General features: G+C 52.7%; 4 protein-coding genes and 1 long non-coding RNA gene across 5 annotated transcripts; 1 reads left to right on the plus strand and 4 right to left on the minus strand.

The window, feature by feature from the left end:
- Window positions 1-403: 403 nt before the first annotated feature.
- On the minus strand, window positions 404-1762 carry CUNH6orf15 (chromosome unknown C6orf15 homolog). Its single transcript, XM_033219657.1, has 2 exons — window positions 1633-1762; window positions 404-1438 (listed from the first exon to the last, which is right to left on the minus strand). Exons 1-2 carry the CDS (start codon window positions 1697-1699, stop codon window positions 561-563), a joined length of 945 nt encoding a protein of 314 aa, XP_033075548.1. The 5' UTR covers window positions 1700-1762; the 3' UTR covers window positions 404-560.
- Window positions 1763-2945: 1183 nt separating this feature from the next.
- On the plus strand, window positions 2946-27142 carry PSORS1C1 (psoriasis susceptibility 1 candidate 1). The gene is given in 2 exon segments (XM_033219691.1): window positions 2946-4007; window positions 26745-27142. Coding segments are annotated over 2 exon segments (321 nt in total). The 5' UTR covers window positions 2946-3978; the 3' UTR covers window positions 27037-27142.
- On the minus strand, window positions 4193-9569 carry CDSN (corneodesmosin). Its single transcript, XM_033219596.1, has 2 exons — window positions 9415-9569; window positions 4193-6654 (listed from the first exon to the last, which is right to left on the minus strand). Exons 1-2 carry the CDS (start codon window positions 9509-9511, stop codon window positions 5123-5125), a joined length of 1629 nt encoding a protein of 542 aa, XP_033075487.1. The 5' UTR covers window positions 9512-9569; the 3' UTR covers window positions 4193-5122.
- Window positions 16363-17562, minus strand: LOC117088436. The gene is made up of 2 exons (XR_004439224.1): window positions 17228-17562; window positions 16363-16861 (listed from the first exon to the last, which is right to left on the minus strand). It is a non-coding gene; the product is annotated as an uncharacterized LOC117088436 (long non-coding RNA).
- On the minus strand, window positions 24722-26457 carry PSORS1C2 (psoriasis susceptibility 1 candidate 2). The gene is made up of 2 exons (XM_033219683.1): window positions 26086-26457; window positions 24722-25495 (listed from the first exon to the last, which is right to left on the minus strand). Exons 1-2 carry the CDS (start codon window positions 26138-26140, stop codon window positions 25140-25142), a joined length of 411 nt encoding a protein of 136 aa, XP_033075574.1. The 5' UTR covers window positions 26141-26457; the 3' UTR covers window positions 24722-25139.
- Window positions 27143-27191: the final 49 nt, after the last annotated feature.

Here is a 27191-nt window from a genome sequence, read left to right on the forward strand (position 1 = left end):
TCCAAGAAGCTTGACTTTCCGGGGAAGAAAAGACAAGTGAAGCATAGACTTTGTGACTTTTGGCTTCCTGTTTCTGTGAATTGTGAGGAATCCTGTCCACCTGGCCCTGGAGCCACCTTCCTCCTGCTGCAGGTGCCATTTCAATTAGTCCTGCTGTCCCTCCTCCCCCTTTCAGATTCCAGCACAATTCTGGAACAGCTCTCCCACCTGGCTGAGATTCTCCCACCTGGCCAGGGTGAGGCTCCACCCTCAAGCACTTGGGCGTTGATCCTTTGCAAAGGATGGGTATAGCAAGAGAGCGTCTGCAGGGGCCCCTAGAGGGCTGCGGAGATGGCTAGAAAACAGGAATGAACAGACTCACTTCAGCTTATGCCCAGAAACAAAGACACCAAGAAGAAGCAAATTCCATAAGTGCTTTTATTTTATTGGAGATGAGCAAGGGAGGCATTGAAAAGTGGGGATAGGGCTGGAAACATGCTGACAGGGCCTGGATTGAGCCCACACAGCAAGGGGCGGGAGGAGGACTCTAACTCCCAGTGTTGGGTTTCCCTCTATGTGCTCTAGCCCCACTGCAACCCAGGGCTTGGAGGATTAGGGAAGCCAGCTGGGATGTTCCAAGAAGAGCCAGGAGGGCGGAGAACTCCGGGAGGAAATGGGTTATTGATACCTGGGTATAGATGAATATTCCCCCAGCTGCCTCCTGGATACCGATTAATATTCCCCCAGCTGCCTCCTGGATACCGATTAATATTTCCCCAGCTGGTACCTGGGGGTTGATTATTGATACCCCAGATTCCCCCAGGGTGTGGCATGGGCCTCGTTCCCCAACCAGTCCCAGGGCCTCCACCTCCCCAGGACACACTGGGATTCAGGGTCCCCCAGGGGTGATCAGGCAGAACCTTGTGGATGAGAGACCAGGGAGGGCGTTGGGAAAGGATTTTTCCCCCGGGTCCCAATGGATTAGAACGGGGCAGTCGTCTGGACTCTGAGTCCTGGTGGAGGTGTGAAGCCTCGGGTGAGAGGTCTGTGGCGTCAGGAGAAGACTCCCCAGGCAAAGGGCCACTGCCCGGAGCGAGGGCCGCAGCACTGGAGAGGTAAGAGAGTTCTTCAGGCAGCGCTTCCCCCAGGCGGTCCGCAGCCGCAGCAGCCATCAACTGCCAAGGATCCTCAGGCGGCCAGGAATCCACGGCAGGCAGCCTCCCGGATGGAGGCCACCTCTGCACTGCAGAGCCTCCTGCAGGTGGGAAGCCGTCTGATGGGGGCACGCTGAACTTCAGAGGAGCCCTTGCCAAATCATTAGACCTCGGGTCCAGAGCGGGCTGAGGATGTTCAGAGTTAGGGGGGCCAGTCAAGGAAGGTTGTCCAAGCTGAGGCAAGTTGGTCCCCAAGTTTTGGGAAACTTTCTCCTCCACAACACCAATGCTCCGGGCAAAGAGGCCTGAGGAAAGGGAAGATAAAGCAGCCAATGGTTTCCCTTCCCCGATTCCTGGTTCCCTTTGCTTCCCCCGTGCCTATTCTTCCTCTTCCCTCAGGGACTAAATGTGTACCCTCCTGCCTTGACCCCTTTCCTTAATTCCTGTTTCCTGGGGGACCTCCAGTCTCTCCTGCCCAAGGGCATCGTGGCCTCCGTACCTGGGAGATGAAGACAGACCAGAAGCAGGCCCAGGGGAGCACAGCTCCCTGCCATGCGGCCCTGCATCCTGCTCAGCACCCGAATCTCCCTCAGCCCCAAGACAGCCAGCCCTTTATCCTGGTAGTGGGGTGGGGGACAGCAGAAACAGGCTGGGCTAGTGGTTGTGGAGACAATAAACCTCCACATTCCACTCTCATTCCTAATGCGGTCTGTGGCAACAGGTGCCACTTGAATGAGTGTCCCAGAGGAAGCTGGGTGTCCCCCGCCCTGGCTCCTTTCCTTGACCTCCCTGCCCCTCCTTGGCCTAGGTGTCCTGGCTCACAGCTCATACATGGTTGCCAACCTCCCCAGCCCTGCTTGCCTACACACAAGGACCTCCACCCTGGGGTCCCACTCTGTTAATTGCCTCTCTCAGCAACAGAAACACTGGTTTCTCTTTGGGATCTGGATTGTTCCCTCCCAGCACCCCTTTCTCGTGCATCCTCATATCTCCTTCACCTTGGCCTCAACCTGCAGGAGGTTCTGGGGTGCAGAAGTGGCCCCATCTGAGGAGCTGCTCCTAGATGGGACCCTGGATCTAGCTAGGGAAATGGGCCTGGATGCCATCCTTATGAGAAGCTGGCTACTTACCATGAACCGAATGACTTACAACAACATGGATTTATGACTTGACAGTTTGGGAGATCAGAAGCACAAAACAGATCTCAGTGGATTAAAATAAAGGTGTCAGCAGGGCTGTGATTCTTTCTGGGGGCTTTAGGGCAGATTCCCTTTCCCCACTTTTTCACCTTCTAGAGGTCACTTGTGTTCTTTGGCTCATGGTCCCCTTCCTCTATCTCTAAAGCCAAAATCAGCCAGTTCTTACACTGTATCACTCAGACTTCCTCTTCTGCCTCCCACATCCACATTAAGGGACCTGGTGACTACACTGGACCCACCTGGATAATCCGTGATAATCTCTTTAAGGTCAGCTGACTAGCAACCTTAATCCCATCTGGAATCTTAATTTCCCTTTGCCATGTAACCTAATTCCCACATTGCAGGTATTAGGAATGTGGACATCTTTGATGGTGTTGGGGTTGGAGACATCATTCTGCCTGCCACAGGTGGTCAGATGTGCCACAGAGTGTAAGAAACACTGGGAGAAAGTGGCTATTTCCCAGTAACAGTAGAGGAGGATCTTTAAATGCTGCTGTCGAATGGCCAGGACTTGATCCTTGTTGAAGCTGGGTGGGGAATGTAGAGACTCATTAACTGTTTGTTGTCTTTTAAATATGTTTTATTTTTATTATAAAAATACAATGCCTTTGTTCTCTCCATGGCTTCCTGGAGGCCTCAGGAGTAGGCTTCTCTGGCTGTCCGAGGTCTAAACACGAGCTGTTGGCTGATTCTACTGCTGTGTCCTCCTCCCCAGCCCCTGCTGGCTTAACCACTGGAGGAGCGAAGAGCTCCTCTCCAGAACTGGCAGTGGGAGGAGCCCAGAGGCCTTTTTGGATGACATGCGTGAGTTTTACACAAGCTTTTAATGTGGAGCACAGCAGAAGGCTCGAGGAATCACTGCATCCGAGGGCCTCCCTCCCTGCAATTCCCATCCATGAAGCTTCTGAGGACCTCGATTCCTGCCATTGGCTGCAGATCAGGGGCCAGATGCTGGACCAAGGGTGATTCAGCCCCTTACTGGTCAATGTAATACATTTCTGCTGATTCCAGACTTGGACTTTCAACAGTTCTAAATTCAGGACCAGACAGCACCATCCTGATAGGAGGGAATGGGTTAAGTGCTAGGGTAGGGGTGAATTCCTTTGCAGCCAGCAGAGGCTCCGAGAGGTGGCCTGGGGTGGGGGTGGGGCTCCTACAGGGACAAGCACGACCCCCTCTGCCCTCCTTGGGATGTGGGAACTCCATCTGCCTCAGCCGCTCCCTGCCTGTCTCAGGACTTAAGTCACATGGACCCCACCGCGCACTCCACTTTCTCTCCCTTCTCCAGTGGAGGTGACTCCTCTTCCCCACTGGGGCACGCTGCCCTCTCAGCCCTCAACTGAGAGCCATGTCGCTCACACTGTCACTCTGGACCCCAGCAGAGCAGCGAGTGTGAAGACGGAGAGACCACTGGCAGCTCTGTTCTGCCACAGGCCGGGCCTCTTGATCTAGGCCAGTGAGTCACCCTGCTTGGCTGCACTCCCTGCCCCACGCCCATCCTCTCAGTCCTTTCCTCTCTCCACCCCCAGCTCCAGGAACAACGCCCACCTGGGCTCCTACTCAGCTGACAGGAATCTGGTTGGAGTTGTTGTGTCCCAGCCTTCCCAAGCTTCCAGGTATCCCAGAAACCCAGGAAATCGAGACTCATGACCCCAGAGAGAATGGCGTCTAGAAGGTGAGACATGCTAATGGTGGAAGAAAAGGAGTTTGGGTGGGGAGGGGAGGGAGAGGAAACACTGAGGGCCCTAAATAAGGAGAAGGAGGACCCCATGGTGAATGAGGAATGGGAAGAGAATGGATTTCCTGGAGCAATGAGAGAGGACGGAAATGCAGGAAGGATCTGGGAGGCCAGGCAATCTCTGCTTTCAGTTCAACAAATATTTATTGTCTTCCTCCTCTGTGGGAGGAGCTGGAAGGTAGAAGAGAAATACAGGCCAGTTTTTGAAGGAAAATGAGAGACACAGAGACCTCTAGAGGCGTAGGAAGAGCACCAGCCAGGCTCTCAGAGGAGACCCAAGACTCCAAGAAGGCAAAAAGTCTGCACCTGGTCCCCACAGTTTACTGAGCATCTCTCCAGGATCCAGAGACAACAGGGAGCCTGCTCCAACCTCTGAGGGTGCCCCAGTGTCTCCCTCACCCAGGGAAGCATCTGAGCACTGAGGGAAGTGGCCGCAGGAAGGGGCTGAGATAAGGGCCTTGAGAGGCAATGGGTGTGTTGGGGACGGTGATCTAGGAGGGCGTGGTTTGCTCTGTAATGGAGGGTGGGCTGGAATTGGGAGCGAGAGCCCAGAGGCATATTGGGTAGGTTGACCAGAGGTCACTGAAAAGTGGCCACTATTTCCAGATGATGGTTTGACTTTGCTTTATTTGGTAAAGGGGAAGAGGAAGGTATAACTTTTCCAGGCGTCAGAGGTGCTCTGGGAGCATTTCAGGGGTTTCCCAGTTGAGAAGTTGATGGGTGTGTTACTCAATGGACCATTTCAAAGACACAGCAGAGGGAATTGTAAGGGGTGGTGATCTGGCTGAGGGGCACTGCGGTGGAATGGGAATTTAAACAGTAGGAGAGAATCAAGAGAGGAGCTTTGAATCTACCATTTTGGGAAGAGGAAGGAGGAAGGGGTGATAAGAGAGAGTCTGCAACCTTGGGGTAGTGGAGAAAGCACAGCCACTCTTTTGGGAAGGAGGAGGGAAACTGAGCTGACCCTGTGCCTGGGCACTGGACTTCTCCCATATGGGATGTATGGTATGTGCTTGTTTGTGCCCAAGGCATGCATACACACAAAAGTTGACTTATGGACTGTCGAGTAACTCTCCCTGGGGTAGGAAAACCTCAGAGTCAGCTAGCTGGGGCCCCAGAGGCTTCACCTGGGCTAGGATATCCCGGATGGAGCGGCAGGGGATCTTTCCAGCACTGCCGGAGCCACAGGGCTTGGCACCAGCGGAGGGATCAGGATGGGGAGAGCCATCGGGGTCCCCAGTCAGTGTCAAGGAGGAGACAGACATGCAAGGGTGACCAGAAGAGCTGGACTTGCTGCCACAAGGCTGAAGGATGATTTTGCCACTGGACTGGGAACTGGAGCTGCTGCTGAAGGAGCCGGTGCCTGGTGGGGAGCAGGGGCTCTGGGAAGCACTGCCGCAGGGATGGTAGGGTGAACCGGAGCTGCTGGAAATGCTAGAACTGCTGTGCACTCGAGAACTGAAGGGAGGGCAGGGTCCCTTGGAGCCTGTGGAGCCGCCTCCACAGAGCTGGACCCCACCAGTCCCCACTGGCTGGAACGCAATGACTGAGGAAGCTCCCGACTGGCTGGGGATGATGGGATTGCTGGAGAAGTATTTGCCCTCAGAGATGGGGGGCCCAGCTGCAAAGGAAGGGACCCCTGGAGAGCCTTTCACAGGGTTATCTTTGGTGAAGTAGCCCACAGGGTAGATTTTCCCTTTACTGTAGGTCATGCCTGGAACCAGATAACTGTCAGAGGAGCCACCCACCACCTCGTAGCCACCATAGGATTTGTCTACAGAGGTGATTGGGGGACAAGGTTTGCCTGGAAGGCCACCGTTGCTACAGGGGAGACCTTGAACCACTCCAGGGCCACCAGAACCGTGCTGCTCCACCACCACCACCACAGGCCTCTGACCCCCTGACACAGAGTGGGAGCTGGGGATGTAGGGGCCGGAGTGTGAGATGATGGGCCCTCCACTGCAGGGAGAGTCGGGGATGTCCGAACTACAGGGACGCTGGTTGGAGCTGACCCTTTGGCCACTGCCAGACACCCCAGAGGTCTGGGAAAAGGAAGAGCTTTGTCCAAGCTGGGAAGGGTTGAGTATTCCACGGTAAGCGTTGTCACTGGTTGGCAGAGCAGAGCCACTCCCTACTTGGGAGCTGCTGCTGCTGAACTGAAAGCTGCTGCTGCTGGAATGAGAGCTGCTGCTTCCCGGGTTAGAGCCGCTGCTTCCCGAGTGAGAGCCGCTGCTTCCCAAGTGAGAGCCGCTGCTGCCGGACTGGGAGCCGCTGCCGCCCAGCTGGGAGGAACTGGATGCACCTTGTGGACTAAAGCCAGATCCGGAGGAGTAGCTGACCTGGGAATACCCTGTTCCCGGCTTAAAAGATCCTGCAGAACCACCCTGGGCAACGCTGGATCCACTGGAGCCACCACCGGAGCCACTGGCACTGGAAATGGAGCTGCCAGAACTGCTGGAGCCACTGTAGCTACTGAAGCCACTGGAGTCACCCTTCCCAGTGAGGCAGGGGTCATTAGGAGAGGTGATACGCGTGGGGTCCTTACAGGGGTCTGAGAAGGTGCCAATGCTCTTAGCCAAGGTCGCTGTGGAGGGAAGCAGTGGTTAGTAAGGGCCAGGGAGGCTTGGCTTCCTCCCTCACCTTTCAGCCCTATCTCAGTCATCGGCCTGTCAGGTTTCTCCCAAGTGGAGCCCAGGGAGAGTTTAGGGATGCAGAAAGGAGGAAGAACTGGCTATTGTCTCTAAAGGATATTGAGGTGGCAGAATAAAAGCAGTTTCATTGTTTGGGATGGGTGGGCAAACACCAACCAGAAAAATAGAAAATTAGGTGCCAAAGTGAGGGGCATCAAAGCAATACATTGAAGATAAGAGGGGGCTGGGCACAGTGGCTCACGCCGGTGATCCCAGCACTTTGGGAGGCCGAGGTGGGAGGATTACATGAGCCCCAGAGTTTAAGAGCAGCCTGGGCAACATAGTGAGACCCCATCTGTATTTTGTTTTTTAATTTAAAAAATGTTTTAAAAGAAAAGGGAATGGAAAAATGGCAGGAACAAGTAGGTCTAAAAGAAAGGACCCTGAAGAGACAGAGAACTGGGGAAACTGAGGCTCTGAGAAGTCCAAGCGTAAATTCTTAAGGAGAAAAATCCTGAGCCAGACAGTGGGACCAAAGGGAAGGAGAAGACAAAAGGCAAAACAATGGAGGGCTGAGAAGTGGAGAAAAACACAGAAGGAGACACTGGAAAAAGATAAAGCTGGGGGCAGAGGGGCTGAAATAAAGGAAAGGGCACTCGAGGACTAAGATTTGGTCACCAGCTTCTTCATGAGAGCCCAGGCTGTGGTCAGGAATGGAAACCCCATTTCCCATCCCAGCACTGGCCATGCCAGTAAGGCTGGGTGGGGGCCAGGATGTGGGGTCACTATCTGTTGCTTCAGAACCTGCTGGTACCAGTGTGGCAGGACACCGCACCCTGAGCCAGCCCTGCTCTCACTGGCCCAGCCCAGGATGAAACCCCGAGAGCCTCAAAGACTCCTGGCCATGATTAGCTTCCCTCTCTGAGCACACCTGCCTCCATCCAGCCCTTCATCTGAGTTCTGCTGCCTTGACTTCCCTTTGGGATGTGGGAACACATCTTTCCTTATCTTTCCTTTCCTTTGCTCAAAACCCCAGGCCCAACTTACCCCGTGGTTCCTCCATGACTTTTTCACCTGCATTTCTTCTGCATTCCCTAGTCCCTCCAGGTCCCACATGACACAAACAGAGCCTCATAGCCAGTTACGGAACCTCTCTGAGCTTTAGTTTATACGTTCAGAGGGGCCAGATTTGTCTTGCCTTCTCACAGCATTACTGTGAAGAAGACTACATGACATCATCCATCTGGAAGACTTTTTTCTTTTTTTTTTCTTTTTTCTTTTTTTTTTTTTGAGATGGAATTTGGCTCTTGTTGCCCAGGCTGGAGTGCAATAACACCGTCTCAGCTCACTGTAACCTCTGCCTCCTCGGTGCAAGCAATTCTCCTGCCTCAGCCTCCCAAGTAGCTGTGACCACAGGCACCCGCCACCACACCCAGCTAATTTTTTGTATTTTTTGTAGAGACAGAGTTTCACCATATTGGCCAGGCTGGTCTCGAACTCCTGACCTTGGGATTACAGGCGCAAGCCATCATGCCCGGCCAGAAGATGTTTTAGAAAGTGTAAAGCATTATAATGATTTATTACTGCCACTCATCCTGATTCCTCCACTAACAAGCAGACTTGCATCCTCTGTGATGTCCCTGTCCTCAGAAATTCTCTGCATGCACCTCCACGCCAAACGCCTTCTGTGCCAATTCCCTTCGGTATTCTGCACAAATCCACCAAGCATTGCCTTTCTCTTTCTCTATTTCCTCAGACAACAACCACCTACCAGACCATGGGAAGGTCGCAGAAATTTCTCAAGCGCTGTAAGTACCCGGTGGTCAACAACACAGGTCCAGGGGTCACCTGGCCTGGGGTTGAAATGTTGGCTTTACTGCTTTCTAATGCATGATCCTGAGCTAGTTTCCTAACCTTTTCATGCCTCACTGTCCTCATCTGTAGAGTGGAAATAGCAAATCTCCTTTCATACCATTCTTGTAATGATCAAAAGTGCTAATGTAGATAGGGTGTGGTGGCTCATGCCTGTAATCCCAGCACCTTGGGAGGCCGAGGCGAGTGGATCACTTGAGTCAGGAGTTCCAGACCAGCTTGACCAACATGGTGAAACCCTGTTTCTACTAAAAATACAAAAAAAATTATCTGGGTGTGGTGATGGGCGCCTGTAGTCCCAGCAACTCGGGAGGCTGAGGCATGAGAGTTGCTTGAATCTGGGAGGTGGAAGTTGCAGTGAGCTGAGATTACGCCATTGCACTCCAGCCTGGGAGATACAGTGGGACTCCCTCTCACACACACACACACAAAAAATGGTTCTAATATATAATCCAAATGTGCTTAAAACAGAGTCTAGCATATTAAAAGGCTCTAAAAATGATATCACTATTAAATGTCCAATCATGATCGTGTAGTGCTCCCATAATAAAAATCACCACCACCACCATTTATATAAACCTCTAGAATTTCCAAAGCATGTGTCACATACATTATTTAATTTGAGACACACAGACTAGAGATAGGTGTCATTCACCCCACTTCAGAATTTCAGAAACAGGCTCAGGAAGTTTAAGAAACTTACCTGAGGTGGCAAGGCAGTGAGGGGCAACCCCCAGACTCAAAAGGCAGATTCCAGAGCCCCTGCCCGTCCCCTTCACTGGGTCCTCTCCTGGACTCTCCCTCCCACCTTCCTCCTGTTCCCAGGGCCCCCAGCCTCCTACCTGGCAGGAGGAGACCAGCCAGCAGCAGTGCCATCATCCCGCGCCCGCCCACACGCCCCATCCGGGGTGCCCGAGACGAGCCCATCTCGGACTGCATAGCCTCCTGACTGACGGCAGCTCGAGGACACCCGGGGCCTTTATGCCAGAGCTGGACATTCCCTGGGCAGGAGTCATTGTGGGGAGGGGAGGAGAGGTGGAGGGGGTGGGTGCCCTGGGGGAAGTTGGTGTGGCCGGGAGGAGCGTGGTAATCAGCTTGGTGCATCTGCCTACTCAGCAGCAGCAGTGACTTCAGTGTGGGGTACCCATGGCCATGGGGCCCTAACGATCCTGCCACCTGACAGACCTGGCCCCGGCTCCTCATTGCCTAACCCGGAACCAGGCGCTCTGCCCCACGGCCACCCACTCTGGGGCGGCCACTCTTGCCACGGGACACAGCCGCCTGGCTCCTTAACTCTCCTGCCTACCCTGGCTTGGCCTGTCTCCCCATCTGCCCTCCACTCGCAGACGTGGGCGTTTCAGCTTTTTTTTCCACACTTGGGTGCCTGTTCCAGCCCCACCTGCCCAACCCCAGTGAGGTCCCATTCACAGCTCCCAATCTGCTCCTTCCTTGGGACCCCATCACTCCACCTCCACTTTCCTCCTTCAAATGAGTTCTGCCCCCATCTCTCAGGCTCCCCCTCCCACCACTCCCCAAGTACTAGGCCAGCCATACACCTATTACATGTTCCATCACCTGGGGAGCCTTCAGATTCCCAAAACCAACTCCCTGACCTGTTCCTTCTGGGGGCCTCTGGGGATGGCATGGTGATGGGGGTGTGGGGGCTGCTGGGAGCCAGGGTTCAGCCAGGGGAGGGGCCTGGGCTGATGACCTCTGTCGTAGCTGGGCCTTGGTTACTCACAGGCCACTCACAGCCCCTCCCCATGGCTGGAAACCCAGACCTCAAGGGTGAGCAAGAGGCTAAGAAGGCTAATTGGGAAGGTGGTGGCCCCATAGCCCATCTGCTGGCCCTGGGCTGGATGAGCGAGCAGGAAGCAGCAGCCAACTCTGGGCAGGTCAAGGAGGGCCAGGCAGGCTCCCGGGTCCTCAAAGGATGAAAGGAGGCCAGGAGAACCAGAGCCCTGCCATCTGCTGAGAGGGTGGTGGCTTCTCCTCCATTGCACTGGCCTCCCTCCTGCTCTGGCCCCGGCCCTGCCCCAGCCAATTAATTGCTCACTAGTATTGCCGGAGTATCAGTATCGGAGGGAGGTGCCTAGGAGTTCAGCAAGCTGCCCTCTCCCCCGCCAGGCCTCAGACATCCCTGCTCCCCTCACCCAAACTCACTTCCAAAACCTCATCTCCTCACAAAGGCAGGTCCATCCCTGGAGCCCTTGGGCTGGTCTCTCCCATTCCCTCTACCTCCTGACCGGCCTTTAAGTCCAGACCAGCAGGATGGAAATGTTTCCTGTCTGTGCTGTCTGATACAGTAGCCACTAGCCACATGGGGCTAGTCTAACCACCAAAGATTTGGAGCTTTAATTTTAATTAATTGTAATGATGTGGTTGGCCATGTGCAGCTAGTGGCTACCATCTAGTCTTGCTCTTGACTTGCTGGTGACACTCAGAATGGGAGTGGGAGGAAAGAGGGGCTGAGGGAGCTGAGGAGAGAGGAAGGGATAGGACAGGGTCGCCTGAAGGGGGCTAATGCCTTGGGAAAAACAAAAACACTGGCTTCAGAATGAAGATGATGTGGGTCCAGGTCCCAGCTAACCTCTTGGCTTTGGGCGACTCTTCAAACCTTTCTGAACTTCCATTTCCTCATCTGTAAAATGGGGATATTTTAAATAACACTTAGCTTGCGACGTTTTTGTGAACATCAAATGGGAAATTATCAGAAAGGTTAAATGGGACAAGGGGTGCAGTCCCCCTGTAGGAAGCCCAGCAAATGGAGCCCTGCAGGTGCTCCTGTCTTCATCCTTCCACTGGGGGAAACAAATAGGCCAGGTTCCCCCCCCCGGCCCCAGGCTCTCTTTGCTGAATCTCCAGCCCAGCCAGTGCTAGCAGAGTCTCTTCTGCTCCCTTCCTGCCTTGTGTAGAGCTGCAGGCACAAATGTGAGACACAGATACCATTTAAAGTGATGCTGCTCGGCGGGTGCGGTGGCGCTTGTAATCCCAGCACTATGGGAGGCCGAGGTGGGCGGATCACTTGAGGCCAGGAGTTGGAGATCAGCCTGGCCAACATGACGAAACCCTGTCTCTACCAAAAACACAAAAAGAAAAATTAGCCAGGCTTGGTGGTAGGCACCTGAAATCCTGGCTACTTAGGAGGCTGAGGCAGGAGAATCACTTGAACCCGGGAGGTGGAGGTTGCAGTGAGCCAAGATCACACCATTGCATTCCAGCCTGGGTGACAAAAGGGAAACTCCGTCTCAAAAAATAAAAAATAAATAAATTAAGTGATGCTGCTCTTTCCAAACATCATTTCCTCCTGTGGGCCTCCCTAGACTCTCAGGCTTGGCTCCCTGGAGGACCTGGGCAAGCAGGCAGGGGGCTCTGGGGCAGCAAGGGGAGTGGTAGAGGTCAGGGAGGAGTGGACTAGAAGGTGCTGGGCCATTCCCCAGGTTGGGAGGGGAGAAGGCAGTGGAACAGCAGAACCTGTGGCTTCTTCTTTTCCAACACAAACTTCCCCTGACCAGCCAGAGGTAGCAAAGTTTTTCTTGTTTTCTTTCTCACATTCCTCCCAGCTGCCGTCAGAACTTGGCCAAGACAGCCAGGCTGGAGGAGGCACAGTCTCTCCCGGCCTCCTGCCAGGTTCCAGCCGCCCACGTGGGTTGGTGGTGCAGCCACATCCCTCCTCCTAGATACTCTCTCCTGTCCACTCCTGTCCACTCCATCCTGCCACCCTGGGCTGCCCAGTTCCTCTACTGTTCTGCCCACCTCTGGGCCCTCAAACTCCAATCTGCTGCGCTTTTCATTTTTTACTGAAACCCTGTCTTCAGTGCTGGATTTTACTCTGCTGCTCACCATTAATCTTTCTCTCAGCGCAGGCGGTGAAGACCTAAAGCGAATGGGGCTTAGGAGGGTAGAGAAGGGCATCAGCTGAGCGCCCGCACAGGCCAGGGTCACCTTCAGTGAAGCTGCCAGTTTGGTGATGTCCACAGTAGTGCAGGCAGTTCTGCTGTGTTCTACAGCAACAGATTCTGCCCCTGCCCGTGCCCGTGCATTGGACCAGGTGAGAACGTGTGGGTGGCGTAGACACCCCGTACCTGAGAAAATCAAACTCAAAGCACGTGCCTTCCATAGGCAAAAGGTGGGGCTCCCAGTCATGTGTTATGAAGCAGGCAGGTCACTCTCCCCTCCATCCCTCCAGCAGCCCTGTGCTGCTGTGTTTTCTGTGCCAGGCTTGGCCCCCAGTGCACGCTCCTCTGCTGTGCTTTGGAAGTTGCACTGAGAAGGAAGAGGAATTGTTCCTTGCCCTGAGGAGCTGCCATCCAACTGGGGACACACAGCCTAGAGTGGAGAAGCGGATAGGCACTTGGCTTCAGGGAGGTGGCAGGACTTTCCCTAGGCCTTGAGGAATGATGAGAGAAGCACGGAGCAGGCAGCCAGACACAGGGCCTTGCGGTGCTTCGGGTGTGTTTAGAACCAGCGGATGGCGTGGGTTGGTGTGGGACATACATGTGGAGGAACAGTGGTGTGGGAGAAGGGACAGGCTGCTTGGATCGGGATTGTAGATGACTCACAACACCAGGTTAAAAGAATTTGGATTCCACAGGAATTGCAGTAAATGTGAGAGGGAATGCAGGGAACCAAAGGGCTTTGAATGATCGCAAAGGGGGCTGAAGCATGGCGTGGTGTAGTCCCAGCTACCCAGGAAGTGGAGGTGGGAGGAATCCGAGGCCAGCTGGGGCAACATGAGGGACTCCATAAAGAGGAGGCTTGGGGCACGAGATCCACCATGTACTGACTGCCTGCTGCAGGTGGACACGGTGCCTGGGTATTTAACATGTATTGTCTTGTTCAATCTTCACAACAGCCTACAGGGTAAGTGCTTTTTCCCATTTCACAGATGAGAAAACTAAGTTCAAATTATTTGTCCAAACCAGCTGCTAACAAGCAAAAATGTTTGAAAAAGATTCAAACCCAGGCCTGTTGGACTTCCAGGCCCACATAGATCCTGTTACTCTGCAGCTGACACCATGCTATAAACGGGTGGCAGAGGTTCATGGACAGGCTTCAGAGGTTCCCTAAACCCTGTAAGGATGTGTGCAAAATTCCTTATGTATATGAGTATTTCTAGAGAGATTTCCACTCTCAAAGCTGGCCAGCTATGGTGACTCACGCCTGTAATCCCAGCGCTCTGGGAGGCTGAGGCAGGTGGATCACTTGAGCTCAGGAGTTTGAGACCAGCTTGGCCAACATGGCAAAACCATCTCTACTTAAAATACAAGAATTAGTCAGGTGTGGTGGCAAGCACCTGTAATCCCAGCTACTCGGGAGGCTGGGGCACGAGAATCGCTTGAACCGGGGAGGCAGAGGCTGCAGTGAGCTGATTTCGTGACACCGAACTCCAGCCTGGGTGACAGAGTGAGACTCTGTCCCAAAAAAAAAGAAAAAAAAAAAAGTTAAGAATTCCTAAGTGAGGGTTACCGGCTTAAGAGGTCCCTCCTTCACAGCTTTCCTCCTCTGGGGGCCTGAGAGTCAAGACAGAAGTTCTAGAACAAATGTTTCCCATAGGAGTCCTTGGTAGACCAGGGCTTAGGCTTGGAAGAAGGAAAACAGAATGAGAACAAGGAAGAGAAAGAGCCTGGAAAAGCAGCTTATTTTGTGCTGGGGAGAAAAGGAAGGGGGCCACCCAGAGCTGCTCTGGAGCTCCAGGGCCTGTGGGTTCCTCCCCTCCTTTGTTTCTCTCTGCTTGGCTCCAGCGAGAGGCCATTTCCTCTCCTCCTCTCTCTTTCTCCATGACACCCACGCTTCCCTGTGGACTCACCTCTGCAGCCACAACACCACCCTCCTCTCCCTGGGTGGAAGCCGACGCTCCTGGCCCACTCCCAGTAGGGGATGTCCTCTGAGTTGTTTTTCCTGTGCGGGGAGGGGTGGACTGAGTCATCCACACTCTTCACCTGGATCCTCTGGTGACCGAGAACATAGAAGGAGAGGGCACATCCCCAGTCAGGCGTTCCGAGCATCTCTGTGGGGACAGACCCTCCTTAGCCCAGGTGCTCCCATGGGACTGGCTACACTTCTTGACTCAGTTTTAATCTCTACTTTTCTGCCTTCCTCTTGGGAATGCCCCCTCACTTCTGTGGCTTCTTTCGTGTAGTAGACGATCAAGGGTGGAATCCACAGTCCATGGGCCCTAACTTCTTGCCTTCCTCTCAGATAGACTCTGCAGCCAGCCATCTATGCAGTGCCCCAATGGCTTTGAAATGCAACAGAAAGCATCACCCCCCGGACCGTGGGCTCCACGCCAGTAGGCAAAGCACAGGTGTGTTCACTGAGTTCCCAGCACATAGCTGTGGCAGGCACTTGGTGATATTTAGAAATAAAGGAATGATGAATGTGTCCAGGCTGTGCTTCCCCTTTCCACCTTACGCAGGGACATGGTGCCCTCCTGTCTGGCTTCCTGCCCTGTGCCCCCGACTCCAGCACAGCTCCTATGTGCAAAGCCCCAGTAGGTGCTGGAGGGATTCACTGATGGCCTTGGCAGAGGTGGCAGTGGGCACGTGCACTTGGCTCTGACACAGCCACTCATGCGACACCCTGTGCAATCTCAGCCTGGGCCTGTGTGTCCTGCCCTCATTCCTCACAGGTGACTGTCTCCCCTGAGCCACTCTTCTCTCTATTGGATTAGCTCCTTTTCTTCCCCCAGGCATGTAACACATTTTTATGAACAAACAGCAGAGTTCACATGGCTGTGATGAGGACATACTGGGGTTTCCCCTGGACATGGCATTAATCTGATACCAGGGGTGGGCAGGATCGTGCTGTATACTTTAAAAAAAACCCGGCCGGGCACGGTGGCTCAAGCCTGTAATCCCAGCACTTTGGGAGGCCGAGACGGGCGGATCACGAGGTCAGGAGATGGAGACCATCCTGGCTACACGGTGAAACCCCGTCTCTACTAAAAATACAAAAAAAAAAACTAGCCGGCGAGGTGGCAGCGCCTGTAGTCCAGCTACTCGGGAGGCTGAGGCAGGAGAATGGCGTGAACCGGGAGGCGGAGCTTGCAGTGAGCTGAGATCCGCCACTGCACTCAGCCTGGGTGACAGAGCGAGACTCCGTCTCAAAAAAAAAAAAAAAAAACCTAGGGGGTTCTGTTAGGTGCCCCCACTGCAGCATAACAGTTGCCCCTAGCTGAGAAGCCCGTTCCTGGGGTCTGTCCACACCATCCTCTCCCTGAGATTATTCCAGGTATGGGCAGTGCTTGGCTCTACCCTTCCTTCTTTCTTCCCTGCTAGGCTCCTGGTCCTGGCTCTCTCCTCTATGGAATGGCCTCCTGGAGCTTGGCTGGGTCAGGCCCCACTTTCCACTCTTCCATGCCTGTCCTCACCCTCCCAGCAGCCCTGCCAGCTCCGAGGGGCCCAGGGCACTGCAGCCGGCACATGGGAGTAAGGACTGGGGCCAGAGCCAGGTGCACCTTCGGGCAATGAATCCTGAAAAAGGAAGAATTCGGCAAGTGGAGTTCTGCCCACCAAGCTATCTTCCCCCGAGTCTTTTCCCTTCACCCCCACTTCCCAAAAGCAGCAGGGAGTCAGCTGCAGGGCAGTCGGTCCCTGGGCCAAAGCCTTCATGGCTGTTTCAGTCACACCCTGAGGCCACCCCTCTTGTCTTGCAAGGAGGGAGACCACAGAGGCTGTGTTTAGCTCTCACAGTAACAAGACTGTTCTCCTCTCTGTTCTGCAGAGTGAGTGCGAGGGAAAAGAGCACTCCTTGTCTGCTCATTATGTGCACCTATTAAATAGTCATTCTTTCCACTAGGGCTATTAGTGGTTTTTATTGTTACTGGTCACCCAGAATTAGAGTCCCAACTCCCTAAATAGGGTGAAAGAGAGGGCCAAGGTGCAGTCTGAACGTGCTCTCAGGAGAGGAGAGGCCAGAAAGACTTGTACCAGCAGGGATTTCTAGGGTGAGCTGGCCTTTGGAGCGCCTGGGAATGGGACTGTCGTGGCCCATCTTCCCTCCTGTGTTCTGGGCTGTCTGAGTGCCTCTGGTGAGAGTTCCTCACAGGAGGGAGCTTCTCCTACTGCCCAGTGTCTCCCTGGCACCTGGGCATCACTCAGCACACAGAGGTGACCAGCAAACACAGACTCCTGTTGGAGAGGCATCTTGTGTCCCATTCTGTTCTCTTGGGCCCTGAGACTAGAACATCTTCACCAGAGACCAGCACCAACTCCTTGGCAGTCTGTAACATTCAGCTCGGTGCCAACATCTGCCCGTGTAGGACTGATTTCCATTCTCTCAATGACCCTAGGAGACAGGAATTAGTAGTAGTAGCAGTATTCGTATTTTGAGATGGAGTTTCGCTCGTAGCCCAGCCTGACCAACATGACGAAACCCCATCTGTGCTAAAAATACAAAAATTAGCCGGGCGTGGTGGTGAACACCTGTAATTCCAGCTATCTGGGAGGCTGAGGCAGGAGAATCACTTGAACCCGGGAGGTGGAGGTTGCAGTGAGCCGAGATCACACCACTGCACTCTAGCCTGGGCAACAAGAGCGAAACTCCATCTCAAAAAAAAAACATACACACATATGTTTGGACCATCCCTATTTCCTTGCTATGCCTAAACTGCATCACACCATTCATCACTAGGTGACATCCTACTACAGATACCTTGTAAGCATCTGTGTATCTCTCTCCTTCCCCACTGGAAAGCAGCTCCCTGAGGACAGGGCCCTGATCCTTTGACTGGCTGTGGTATCCTCTCCTGTAGACCGGCTCATGAAATAATCACGGAGAGAATGTGTAAATGATGATCATGAGGTCCACTTGGACAAGCAGCCTGTGCCTGAATTTTCCTGAGGGCTCCAGACCCTGGCTAGCCTCATCTCACATGCCTGGCTCACCTTAGAATGGTTGCCTTGGCAGCTAAGGGGACACCTGTGTGCCTTGATGATGGTCCCAGGGAGTGGATGACATTAGTGAGGGAAAGAGCTCTGGAGGAAAACACCTGAGAGGAGTCTCTAGGCTGCCCTCTGGTGGCAGTTCTTGGAACAAGACCTGAGAGCCCCTACCTTGGCTCTCAGCATTGTATGTGAGTTTAGAGGTTGTTAAAGAAATCCCCCTAAAGTCCTATCCCAAGGTCACACAGAGAACGAACAGCAAAGTAGGGACAAGAACCCAAGTCACAGTCTGTTGATCTCACTACCATGCTATCCTGCCTGCCCCATCGCACGAGTTGAATTAAACGCTGCAAAAGGAAAGGTGGGGATGGGGTGGGGACTGGGGATTTCCCGGAGGGAGTTGATTAATGCCTCTGAGGATGTTAGGGGGAAAAACCCACAGGAGGTGCATTTGGCTTAATTCAGCAAGTTTTTTGAGTCAGTGCCAGGCACCTGGTGGGCACTTCATTAAAGATTAGCAGGAGAAAAAAAAATGTACAGTAAGAAAGCTTAAGTTTATACCAAAGCGAGTCTCAGGTCAAATGATTTTGAAACATGAAATTGGCAGAGAAGTTAGGAGTCCCTCCTGGGCTCCTACGTCAGGGTGTGCCCCTCTCTAATTTAACTTTTTATCAAATTTTATTGCCATAATGTATATGTTTGTCCTTCCTAAACACAGAGCCCCTTGAGGGCAGGGAGGATTGAAACTGCTTCCTGGGACTGTCAGCATCACCTAGCACCCCACACAGCAGATGCTCAATAAATGTTGATTGTGTGGGCAAATGGATGAACAAATGAATGGTTTGGAGTTTCCCTGGCCAGAGAGCTTCAAAGCAGAGCAGACAACCATCTCTTCTGTCTAGTCCAAAGACATCATTCGCTGCCCAAAGGCTGAGGGCTGTGCCTGGTGCTTTCTCAAGGTAACTCAGATTGTATAATTAGATTTTACCATGATACTAGTTCTAGGTTCTTTCTTTTTCTCTTGGCCAAGCATTTAATAACTATCTGTCATGTCCAAGGTTCTGGGCTATTGTTCTGTAAATCTGTGATCCTATTCTGTTATTTAATTCCATGACTCTGTGTTGACATAGATGTGACAGTGTCCCTGCTGCATTTACTCCTAGGTGAGCTTAGCCAAGGCAGGTAGAGAGGAACCAGCATTGTCTAATCTGAATGGAGAAGCCAGCACAATGGGTTTCCCTGTGCAAATACCTCCATACCATCCAGGCCCACTCAGTCTCCTCCCCAGCTAATGAAGACAACCTGTCTGAGTGCCAAGATCCACTGCCTATTAATAGGTACTAAAATCTCCAGTTGCCTCATGCCTTCCCTTTCTTTCCCACTCAACTACCTGCCACGTCAGCCTGGGAAGAATTGGTTTGCAGCCAGGCAGTCCTGCATCCAGTCTTGACTTTGGCACTTGTGATATGACTTGCACAGGTGAGTTACCTCTCTCAGTGTTGGTTCTTCATCTGTGAAATGGGGCTAATCATTTGTTTTATTGAGTGCCTTCTAGGCCAGGCACTAGGAGAGAAGCAAGGGATACAAAGAAAGACAAGGCACCATTGCTGTCTTCAAGAAGCCCATACTTTCCAAGGAAGTAAAGGCATGGAAACCCACACAGTGCTGTGGAATTAGAGAAGGTGGCATGCTGTCAAGAGCCCCAGCTTCTTCCCTAGGCAACATGAGGGGCTCAGTTCCTTTCCCGCACTTTCTCTCTTCTTTAAGAATTTCTCTTAAATGGATGTGGTGGCACATGCCTGTGGTCCCAGCTACTCAGAATGCTGAGGCAGGAGGATCCCTTGAGTCCAGGAGGTCAAGGTTGCAGTGAGCCGTAATTGCACCACTGCACTCCAGCCTGGGCAACAGAGCAAGACCCTGTCTCAAAAAATTTAAAAATTAATTAATTAATTTTTTCCTCCTAACTAACTCCACCTTATTGGCTTGAGGGTCAGTTTGAGGGGTCCAGACTTCCTTCTTCCTTTCTAGCCATAGCTCCCTGACACAGTATACCCAGAGATGTATGTGTTTCTCCCCACCCTGGACACATTTTTTTTTTTTTTTCCTGAGACAGAGTCTCGCTCTGTCATCCAAGCTGGAGTGCAGTGGTACAATCATGGCTTACTCCAGCTTCGACCTCTCATGGTCAGGTGATCTTCCTGGCCAACATGGCAAAACCCTGTCTCTACTAAAAAAAACTACAAAAATTAGCCGGGACTACAGGCATGCACTACCATGACCTGGCTAATTGTTAAACATTTCTTTTTGTAGAGGTGAGGTCACACTATGTTGCTCACACTGGTATCAAACTCCTGAGTTCAGGCGATCCTCCTGCCTTGGCCTCCCAAAATGCTAGGATTACAGGTGTGAGCCACTGTGCCTGGCCCTTTTTAAATTTTTATTTTTTTTAGAGATGGGGTCTTGCTGTGTTTCCCAGGCTGGTTTTGACCTCCTGAGCTCAAGCAATCTTCCACCTCAGCCTCTGGAATAGCTGGGATTATAGGTGCACCCTACCATGTTCAGCTAACTAATTTTGTTTGTTCAGAGACAGGATCTCACTATGTTGTCCGGGCCCAGGCACAGTTCTAATAGAGGAGGGAGACTTTCAGATATGAGCTCCCACACCTGGCACCAAGATCTTCCCTAATTTTCCCCCGACTTTTCTCTTCAACATGTCTCTCTCTTCTCCGGGTTACTTTACTCCAATCATTCTGATCTACTCTTTGTTAACTGGGCCCTTCATTAAATAATGTAGCCTTTCACAAAACACACATTAAGTGTGCATGACGGCCCAGGCACTGTATTCTGTGTCAGGGTTACACAGATTAATAAAGAGCTGGGATGGGCCAGGCGCAGTGGCTCATACCTGTAATCCCAGCACTTTGGGAGGCCAAAGCTGGTGGATCATGAGGTCAGGAGTTCAAGACCAGCCTGGACAACATGGAGAAACCCTGTCTCTACTAAAAAACTACAAAAATTAGCCGGGCATCATAGCAGGCGCCTGTAATCCCAGTCACTTGGGAGACTGAGGCAGGAGAATTGCTTGAATCCAGGAGGCAGAGATTGCAGTGAGCCAAGATGGTGCCATCACACTCCAGCCTGGGCAACAAGAGCAAGACTCCGTCTCAAAAACAAACAAAAAATAGCTGGAATGATGTAGTGGTTAAAATCAGTGTTGTTAGCATAGCACAGACCTGAATTCAAATCCTGATTCTGCCATTTGTCCCCTGTGTGACCTTGCATGGGTCACTGTACCTCTCTAGGCCTGTTTCTGTCTTCTGTGAAGTGATCATGATAGCGTTGTTATGCAAAATTAATGAGACCATAAGCTGTAGAGCGTTCGGCAACAGTGCCCTATGGCACATACGCAGTAGAAAGTAGTTGCAATAGTGTGTAGCAAATATTTTGCATCCTAGGTTGGATTCCCCAGAAGCAGACCCTGAGACAAAGATGCAAGTACAAGAAATTTATTTAAAACTAATGAGAAGCGGCCGGGCGCGGTGGCTCAAGCCTGTAATCCCAGCACTTTGGGAGGCCGAGACGGGCGGATCACAAGGTCAGGAGATCGAGACCATCCTGGCTAACACGGTGAAACCCCGTCTCTACTAAAAATACAAAAAACTAGCGGGCGAGGTGGCGGGCGCCTGTAGTCCAGCTGCTCGGGAGGCTGAGGCAGGAGAATGGCGGGAACCGGGAGGCGGAGCTTGCAGTGAGCTGAGATCCGGCCACTGCACTCCAGCCTGGGTGACAGAGCGAGACTCCGTCTCGGAAAAAAAAAAAAAAAAAAACTAATGAGAAGTTGGGTGCAGTGGCTCATGCCTGTAATCCAACACTTTGAGAGGCGGAGGCAGGAGGGTTTCTTGCGCTCAGGAATTTGAGACCAGGTTGGGTAATATAGTAAGACCCAATCTCTACAAAATAATTAGCCAGATTGGTGACGTGTGCCTGTGGTCCAGCTACTTGGGAGGCTTAGGTGGGAAGATCGCTTGGGCCCAGGCTGCAGTAAGCTGTGATCATGCCACTGTACTCCAGCCTGGGCAACAGAGTGAGACCTGTCTCAAAAATAAATAGGCTGGGTACAGTGGCTCACACCTGTAATCCCAGCACTTTGGGAGGCCAAGGCGGGCAGATCACCTGAGGTCAGGAGTTTGAGACCAGCCTGGACAACATGATGAAACCCCCATCTCTACTAAAAATACAAAACTTAGCCAGGCGTAGTGGCGCATGCCTATAATCCCAGCTACTCAGAAGGCTGAGGCAGGAGAATCGCTTGAACCCAGGAGGCGGAGATTGCAGTGAGCCGAGATCACACCACTGCATTCCAGTCTGGGCAACGAGAGGGAGACTCCGTCTCAAAAATTGAATAAATAAATAAATACGTAAATAGAAGTAATGAGGGGACCGGGCATGATGGCTCACGCCTGTAATCCCAGTGCTTTGGGAGGCCAAGGCAGGAGGATTGCTTGAGTCCAGGAGTTCCAGACCAGCCTGGGCAACATAGCAAGACATCATTTCCACAAGAAATTAAAAAATTAGCCCAATGAGTGGAGTGCATCTGTAGTACCAGCTACTCAGAAGGCTGAGGCAGGTGGACCACTTGAGCCCAGGAGGTCGACACTGCAATGCATTATGATCGTGCCACTGCACTTTAGCCTGCGTGACACAGTGAGACCCTGTCCTAAAGAAAAAAGTAATGAGGGTGGGGAGGAGTGGAAAGGGAGTGGGAAAGTGGACCCAAGCACATGAGTGGAACCAAGCTAAGACCCCAAGGAGGACTGGGGTATTGACACCGTCATATTTGTGCACCATTGGTTAAGGCCTGGAGTTGGGCTGGGGGAGTGGGAGGATGGTGGCATGTGAGGATGTGGGAGAGAAAAATGTCCAAGTGCTTCCAGCTCTCTGTCCCTGGAAAAGGTCCCAGTGGAGACATAGGCGGGGCTGTTGTGGGTAATTTGGCTGTTGGGGGTGATTTAGCACTCTAGGAGTCCATAGGCACAAAAATGGTAAAGGGGTTCAAGAAGAAATGCATAGAACACAGTCCCTGCTCCATGAGGTTCATGACCTGGGAAGGTCAGACATGAATAAATCATTGCCATAGTGTGACTGGGGTGAAGGGTGTCGGGGGTTGGGCGGGGTGCGGGAGGGAGTGGTGTAGGCAGAGGCGTTCCTGAGGAGAAATACAGCTGGTTTGGGAGAGGAAGGACATTCCAGACATAGGGAACAGCACATACGAAGGCTGATGCACATAGGCGCAAGGGCTGGTCCCCACAGCTGGTGGGTCTGGCCATGAGAGCACATCATCCAGGGGCAGCTTCTGCACCTGCGCCCTGCATGAGGCTCCAGGTCCACCCTTCCTGGACCATCCTCCAGACACACCGCCCGCTCTTCTCTCAGGTCTGGCTCTGGGCCCTCCTCCCAGAAGCCTCCCCTGACTAGTCCAGCTTACCGTAACTCTTCTGAACTCACAGCGTTTACTGCCAAGGCTATTACATTGGTACTTACTCATGTCATTATTAGGACATATGCATTTTTACTGTCTTTGATGTTATTTAAACTTAACTGTAAATGCTGCCCCTCTCAATTTTAAGTTTCCGAGTAGAAACTATATATTTTTACTCTTTATGTTCTTATATTCTCCCATGGCACCCGGCATTCGTGGACACACTGAGGAAGTAAGAGAATGAATGAATGAGGCAGGACGCAGTGGTTCACGCCTGTAATCCCAGCACTTTGGGAGGCCGAGGTGGGTGGATCATCTGAGGTCAGGAGTTCAAGACCAGCCTGACCAACACGGTGAAACCCTGTCTCTACTAAAAATAAAAAATAAAAAAATTAGCCGGACATGGTGGCAGGCACCTGTAGTCCCAGCTACTCGGGAAGCTGAGACAGGAGAATTGCTTGAACCTGGGAGCCAGAGGTTGCAGTGAGTCAAGATCGGGCCACTGCACTCAAACCTGGGCGACAGAGTGAGAATACGTCTCAAAAGAAAGAAAGAAAGAAAGAGAGAGAGAGAGAGAGCGAGAGAGAGAGAGAGAAAGAGAAAGAAAGAAAGAAAGAAAAAAAGAAAGAAAGAAAGAAAGAAAGAAAGAAAGAAAGAAAGAAAGAAAGAAAGAAAGAAAAGAAAGAAAATGCATCTCTTAATGAGATGGGAAGCGGGGAAGGGGAAGGGTTGATTTGTTTCCCATTGACCTTTGGCAGCTCTGGGAAGGGCACTCTGGTCAGGCCCAGGACAGGCAGGAGATTCTTTCTAGGGAGGGGCACATATTCATCTGGAAAATGATTCCCTTAAAGCTGGTCCTGCCAACACACCCCTGGGAAGGTTTGCATATGCCAACAGGGGTATCCAAGCCATAGGTCATTAAACAGAGATGAAACTTGCCTTCCCATTCTTCAATATAGTGTTCCCAGAAAGGGAGAAATGTGGGCCTGAATGTTACTGTGACTTGCATAGTGATATTTCCAACCCTCCTCCTGCTGAGCCCCATAGCCTTACGTACTGGATATGGGCAAGACAGGAACTCAGATTACTTCCAGGTCTCTGTAAATTTAGGACTGTGAAGAGGGCAACCAAATAGTCAAAAACATAAGTGTTGGCTGGGCACGGTGGCTCATGCCTGCAATCCCAGCACTTTGGGAGGCCGAGGCGGCTGGATCACGATGTCAGGAGTTCGAGACCAGCCTGGCCAACATGGTGAAACCCCGTCTCTACTAAAATACAAAAATTAGCCAGGCATGGTGGTGCACACCTGTAATCCCAGCTACTCAGAAGGCTGAGGCAAGAGAATGGCTTGAACCTGGGAGGCGGAGGTTGCAGTGAGCCAAGATCGTGCCATTGCACTCCAACCTGGGCAATAGAGTGAGACTCCGTCTAAAAAAAAAAAAAAGGCCAGGCGCTGTGGCTCATGCCTGTAATCCCAGCACTTTGGGAGGCCGAGGCGGGCGGATCACAAGGTCAGGAGATCGAGATCATCCTGGCTAACACGGTGAAACCCTGCCTCTACTAAAAACGCAAAAAATTAGCTGGGCGTCGTGGCGGGCGCCTGTAGTCCCAGCTACTCGGAGGCTGAGGCAGGTGAATGGCGTGAACACGGGAGGCGGAGCTTGCAGTAAACCGAAATCGCGCCACTGTACTCCAGCCTGGGCGACAGATAGAGACTCCATCTCAAAAACAAACAAACAAACAACAACAAAAAACACTAAATGTTAAAGAAGCAGCCTAGATTCAGAATTAAGAAAACTTGATTTTTATTTTTCCGTTTCATGGAAGCAACAGCTGTCTACTGATAATTCCTGCCGCCGGCCACCAGGTGGCAGAAGGGAACACAGTACCGCAGCCCTGCCCCAGCGATCGCGCGGGCAGGAAGACGCGGAGGGCGGTAGCTGGGGCCGAGGCCCGGAGGTGAGGTAGGAGAGTAGGCTTAGGCTGTCAGAGGGAAAAACGGGCAATGTGAGGGCTAAGTACGGATCTCAGGAGGGGACAGGAAATATTGAGAACATCACCTTCTGGGTTCAGAATAAAACCGAGGGAATGAGGAAGAGGTTTAAGGAGACGGGCTAAATTGGGAAGAATTCACGGGGAGTCAGGGTGGAGAGGGCGTGGGTGCCTGGAGATGCCTGGGAGCAGAACGGCTGGGGGAACCCCATTATCTGTACTCTTCCCGGGGTGGGTCCAGGTCTGGCTCCTCCTGAGGTCGGTGGTCCACCTCAGGGGCAGGAGGCCAGGGGTTTTCTGGGGGCTGGGGTCCCGCTGGCCAAGGGTCATCGGGCCGGGAAGGTTGAGGAGGATCCGTTCTAGGTGGTTCAGGGGGCCAGACTCCAGTTTCAGGCAGGTCTCTCCAGGGACGACTGGGGCGGGGAGGCGGAGGGTCTTCAAAGAGAGGGGGTGCCCCTGGCCAAGGGTCACCGGGGATTGGGGGGCCCTGAGGCAATGTTGGGGAGCCTGCCTCCTCTCGGTCCTCTGCGGGTGGGTGAGAGGGGTGGTCCTCGCTGCCTGAGATGCCTGTAAAGGAAGAAGGAGAAAGGTAAGAGGTGGTGAAGGCTTCTCCCCCCCACCCCAGCCCCAGCCCCAGCCCCAGGAGGAGGAGCCTTTCTAGATGGACACAACCTGAACCGACCCACAAACAGACCAAAAAAGTCCCTCTCAAAGAGCTCTCTGTACGTTTGTAAATACTGAACTGATGATAAAATGCCATGAACCCCCACCCCCGGTGGATCTGAACCGTTCACTTGACCCACTTTAAACTGACCAGACTTCTCCAAATAAGCTCCATCCACCCCTGGTTGGGGTACCCCACTGACTTTGTCCTCACGCCAATCTACAACCCAAAGTGGGCTACACCTTGGCCCCCGGGCACACAGACCCCAGCTCCTTAACACAAATCCCAGCTCCGAGGAAACTCGTCCCCCACGCATTAATCCTGACTGACTTTGCCACATGGAGCCAGCAAACCATTTCTGGTGAGAGCCAAACGCACCTTCTGCATCCCCTGAATTCCTATCCCCAACCCCATGCGTCCAGTTCACCTCCCCCATCTTGAGCATCCCTCATCTCTCCCTAAACTGCACTCCCTGCCTCTGTTCCCACCTCACCTCTGGCGTGCAGGCAAAGTACCAGGATCCCAAGGAGCTTCCAGTTGAGCATCATGGCTGTGTACTGGCCCCCAAAGCTGGGGTGGGCTGAGTCTGGGTGCCTGGGAACCCCAAGAGGCTTTATAGGGGAGGAGGGGAGGAGGGGCCAGCCCAGTGGCACAGGAATACCATCAGAACAGAACTGGTCAAACCTGTTGGGAAGGCCTGGGCTAATGTGTCACCTCTGAAGATGGCGTCCCTTATTTTAGTCCCCCTGTCCAGGCAGCTGCCCGCTCTCCCTATCATGACCCTGACCCTGCATCACCCCACCCTGGTTTTCACAACCCTCCATCCACACCCTGGAGCAGTCAATACTCACTTGGCATCTCTGTAATCACAGAGATGTCCACCTTCATCCCTTCCAACTATTGGAAGCCAAAGAATGGGAGCAAACCACGCGTTGGGAAGCATGGTAATTACAGGGTTGGGAAGCAGGATGCCTGCGCTGGGGGAGGAGGTGCCTTTCAAACCTGGGATGCAGCTGGGACAGTGTCAGCTACTACCCCAGCCTCCCCACTCACCCACACACTAAAAGCTCCCCCGGGACTTCGTTCTTTCCTGGGCACTTCCCTTCACCCATGGGATCCAGGCATCCTGCTCTCCAGCATGTCCTTCTTCAGGCATGCAGGGGACCTCCAAGCAATGACATCCAAGAAATTCCATCTGGGAGTCATCCAGGATGACTGCAGAAGAGGAAGGACACAGGAGGATATCCTGGTTCACTCTTCCCACCCAGAGCTGTTTGCATAAGTCCTGCCAATGGCTCCGGAGGAAGCTGCCAGGCTCCACCAACCTCAGCCCCTTCCTCCTCCCTCAGGAATCCACCTATCCGCCTCTAAGGGCCTCGGCTCCAACTCTATTGTATCGTCTCCTCCCTCCCATTCTCCTTTTGGTCTCAGCTCCTTGATCTAAGCCTCCCAGAGAGACCCCTAGAATGTTTCCTTCAAGGGCCTTTCTGCCTGGAAGTCTGTTAGCCCTTCAGAAGTAACGTGTCCAAAATAAAATTTGATTCCTCCCAGGTTGTTCCCTGCCTGGTTCGCTACCCCACAGTAAGGGACACCTTCCTA

Source organism: Trachypithecus francoisi, unplaced genomic scaffold, assembly GCF_009764315.1.
Source record: "Trachypithecus francoisi isolate TF-2019V2 unplaced genomic scaffold, Tfra_2.0 Lachesis_group10, whole genome shotgun sequence".
In the NCBI taxonomy this organism is placed as follows: Eukaryota; Metazoa; Chordata; class Mammalia; order Primates; family Cercopithecidae; genus Trachypithecus; species Trachypithecus francoisi.

Coding starts and splice junctions, on each gene's coding strand:
- CUNH6orf15 (XM_033219657.1), bottom strand. CDS start 1,699: ATGCAGGGCCGCATGGCAGGGAGCTGTGCTCCCCTGGGCCTGCTTCTG. Junction 1,439..1,632: donor GGTCTGTCTTCATCTCCCAG/GTACGGAGGCCA, acceptor CCCTTTCCTCAG/GCCTCTTTGCCCGGAGCATT.
- CDSN (XM_033219596.1), bottom strand. CDS start 9,511: ATGCAGTCCGAGATGGGCTCGTCTCGGGCACCCCGGATGGGGCGTGTG. Junction 6,655..9,414: donor GGCTGGTCTCCTCCTGCCAG/GTAGGAGGCTGG, acceptor TTCCCTCCACAG/CGACCTTGGCTAAGAGCATT.
- PSORS1C2 (XM_033219683.1), bottom strand. CDS start 26,140: ATGATGCTCAACTGGAAGCTCCTTGGGATCCTGGTACTTTGCCTGCAC. Junction 25,496..26,085: donor ACTTTGCCTGCACGCCAGAG/GTGAGGTGGGAA, acceptor CTTCCTTTACAG/GCATCTCAGGCAGCGAGGAC.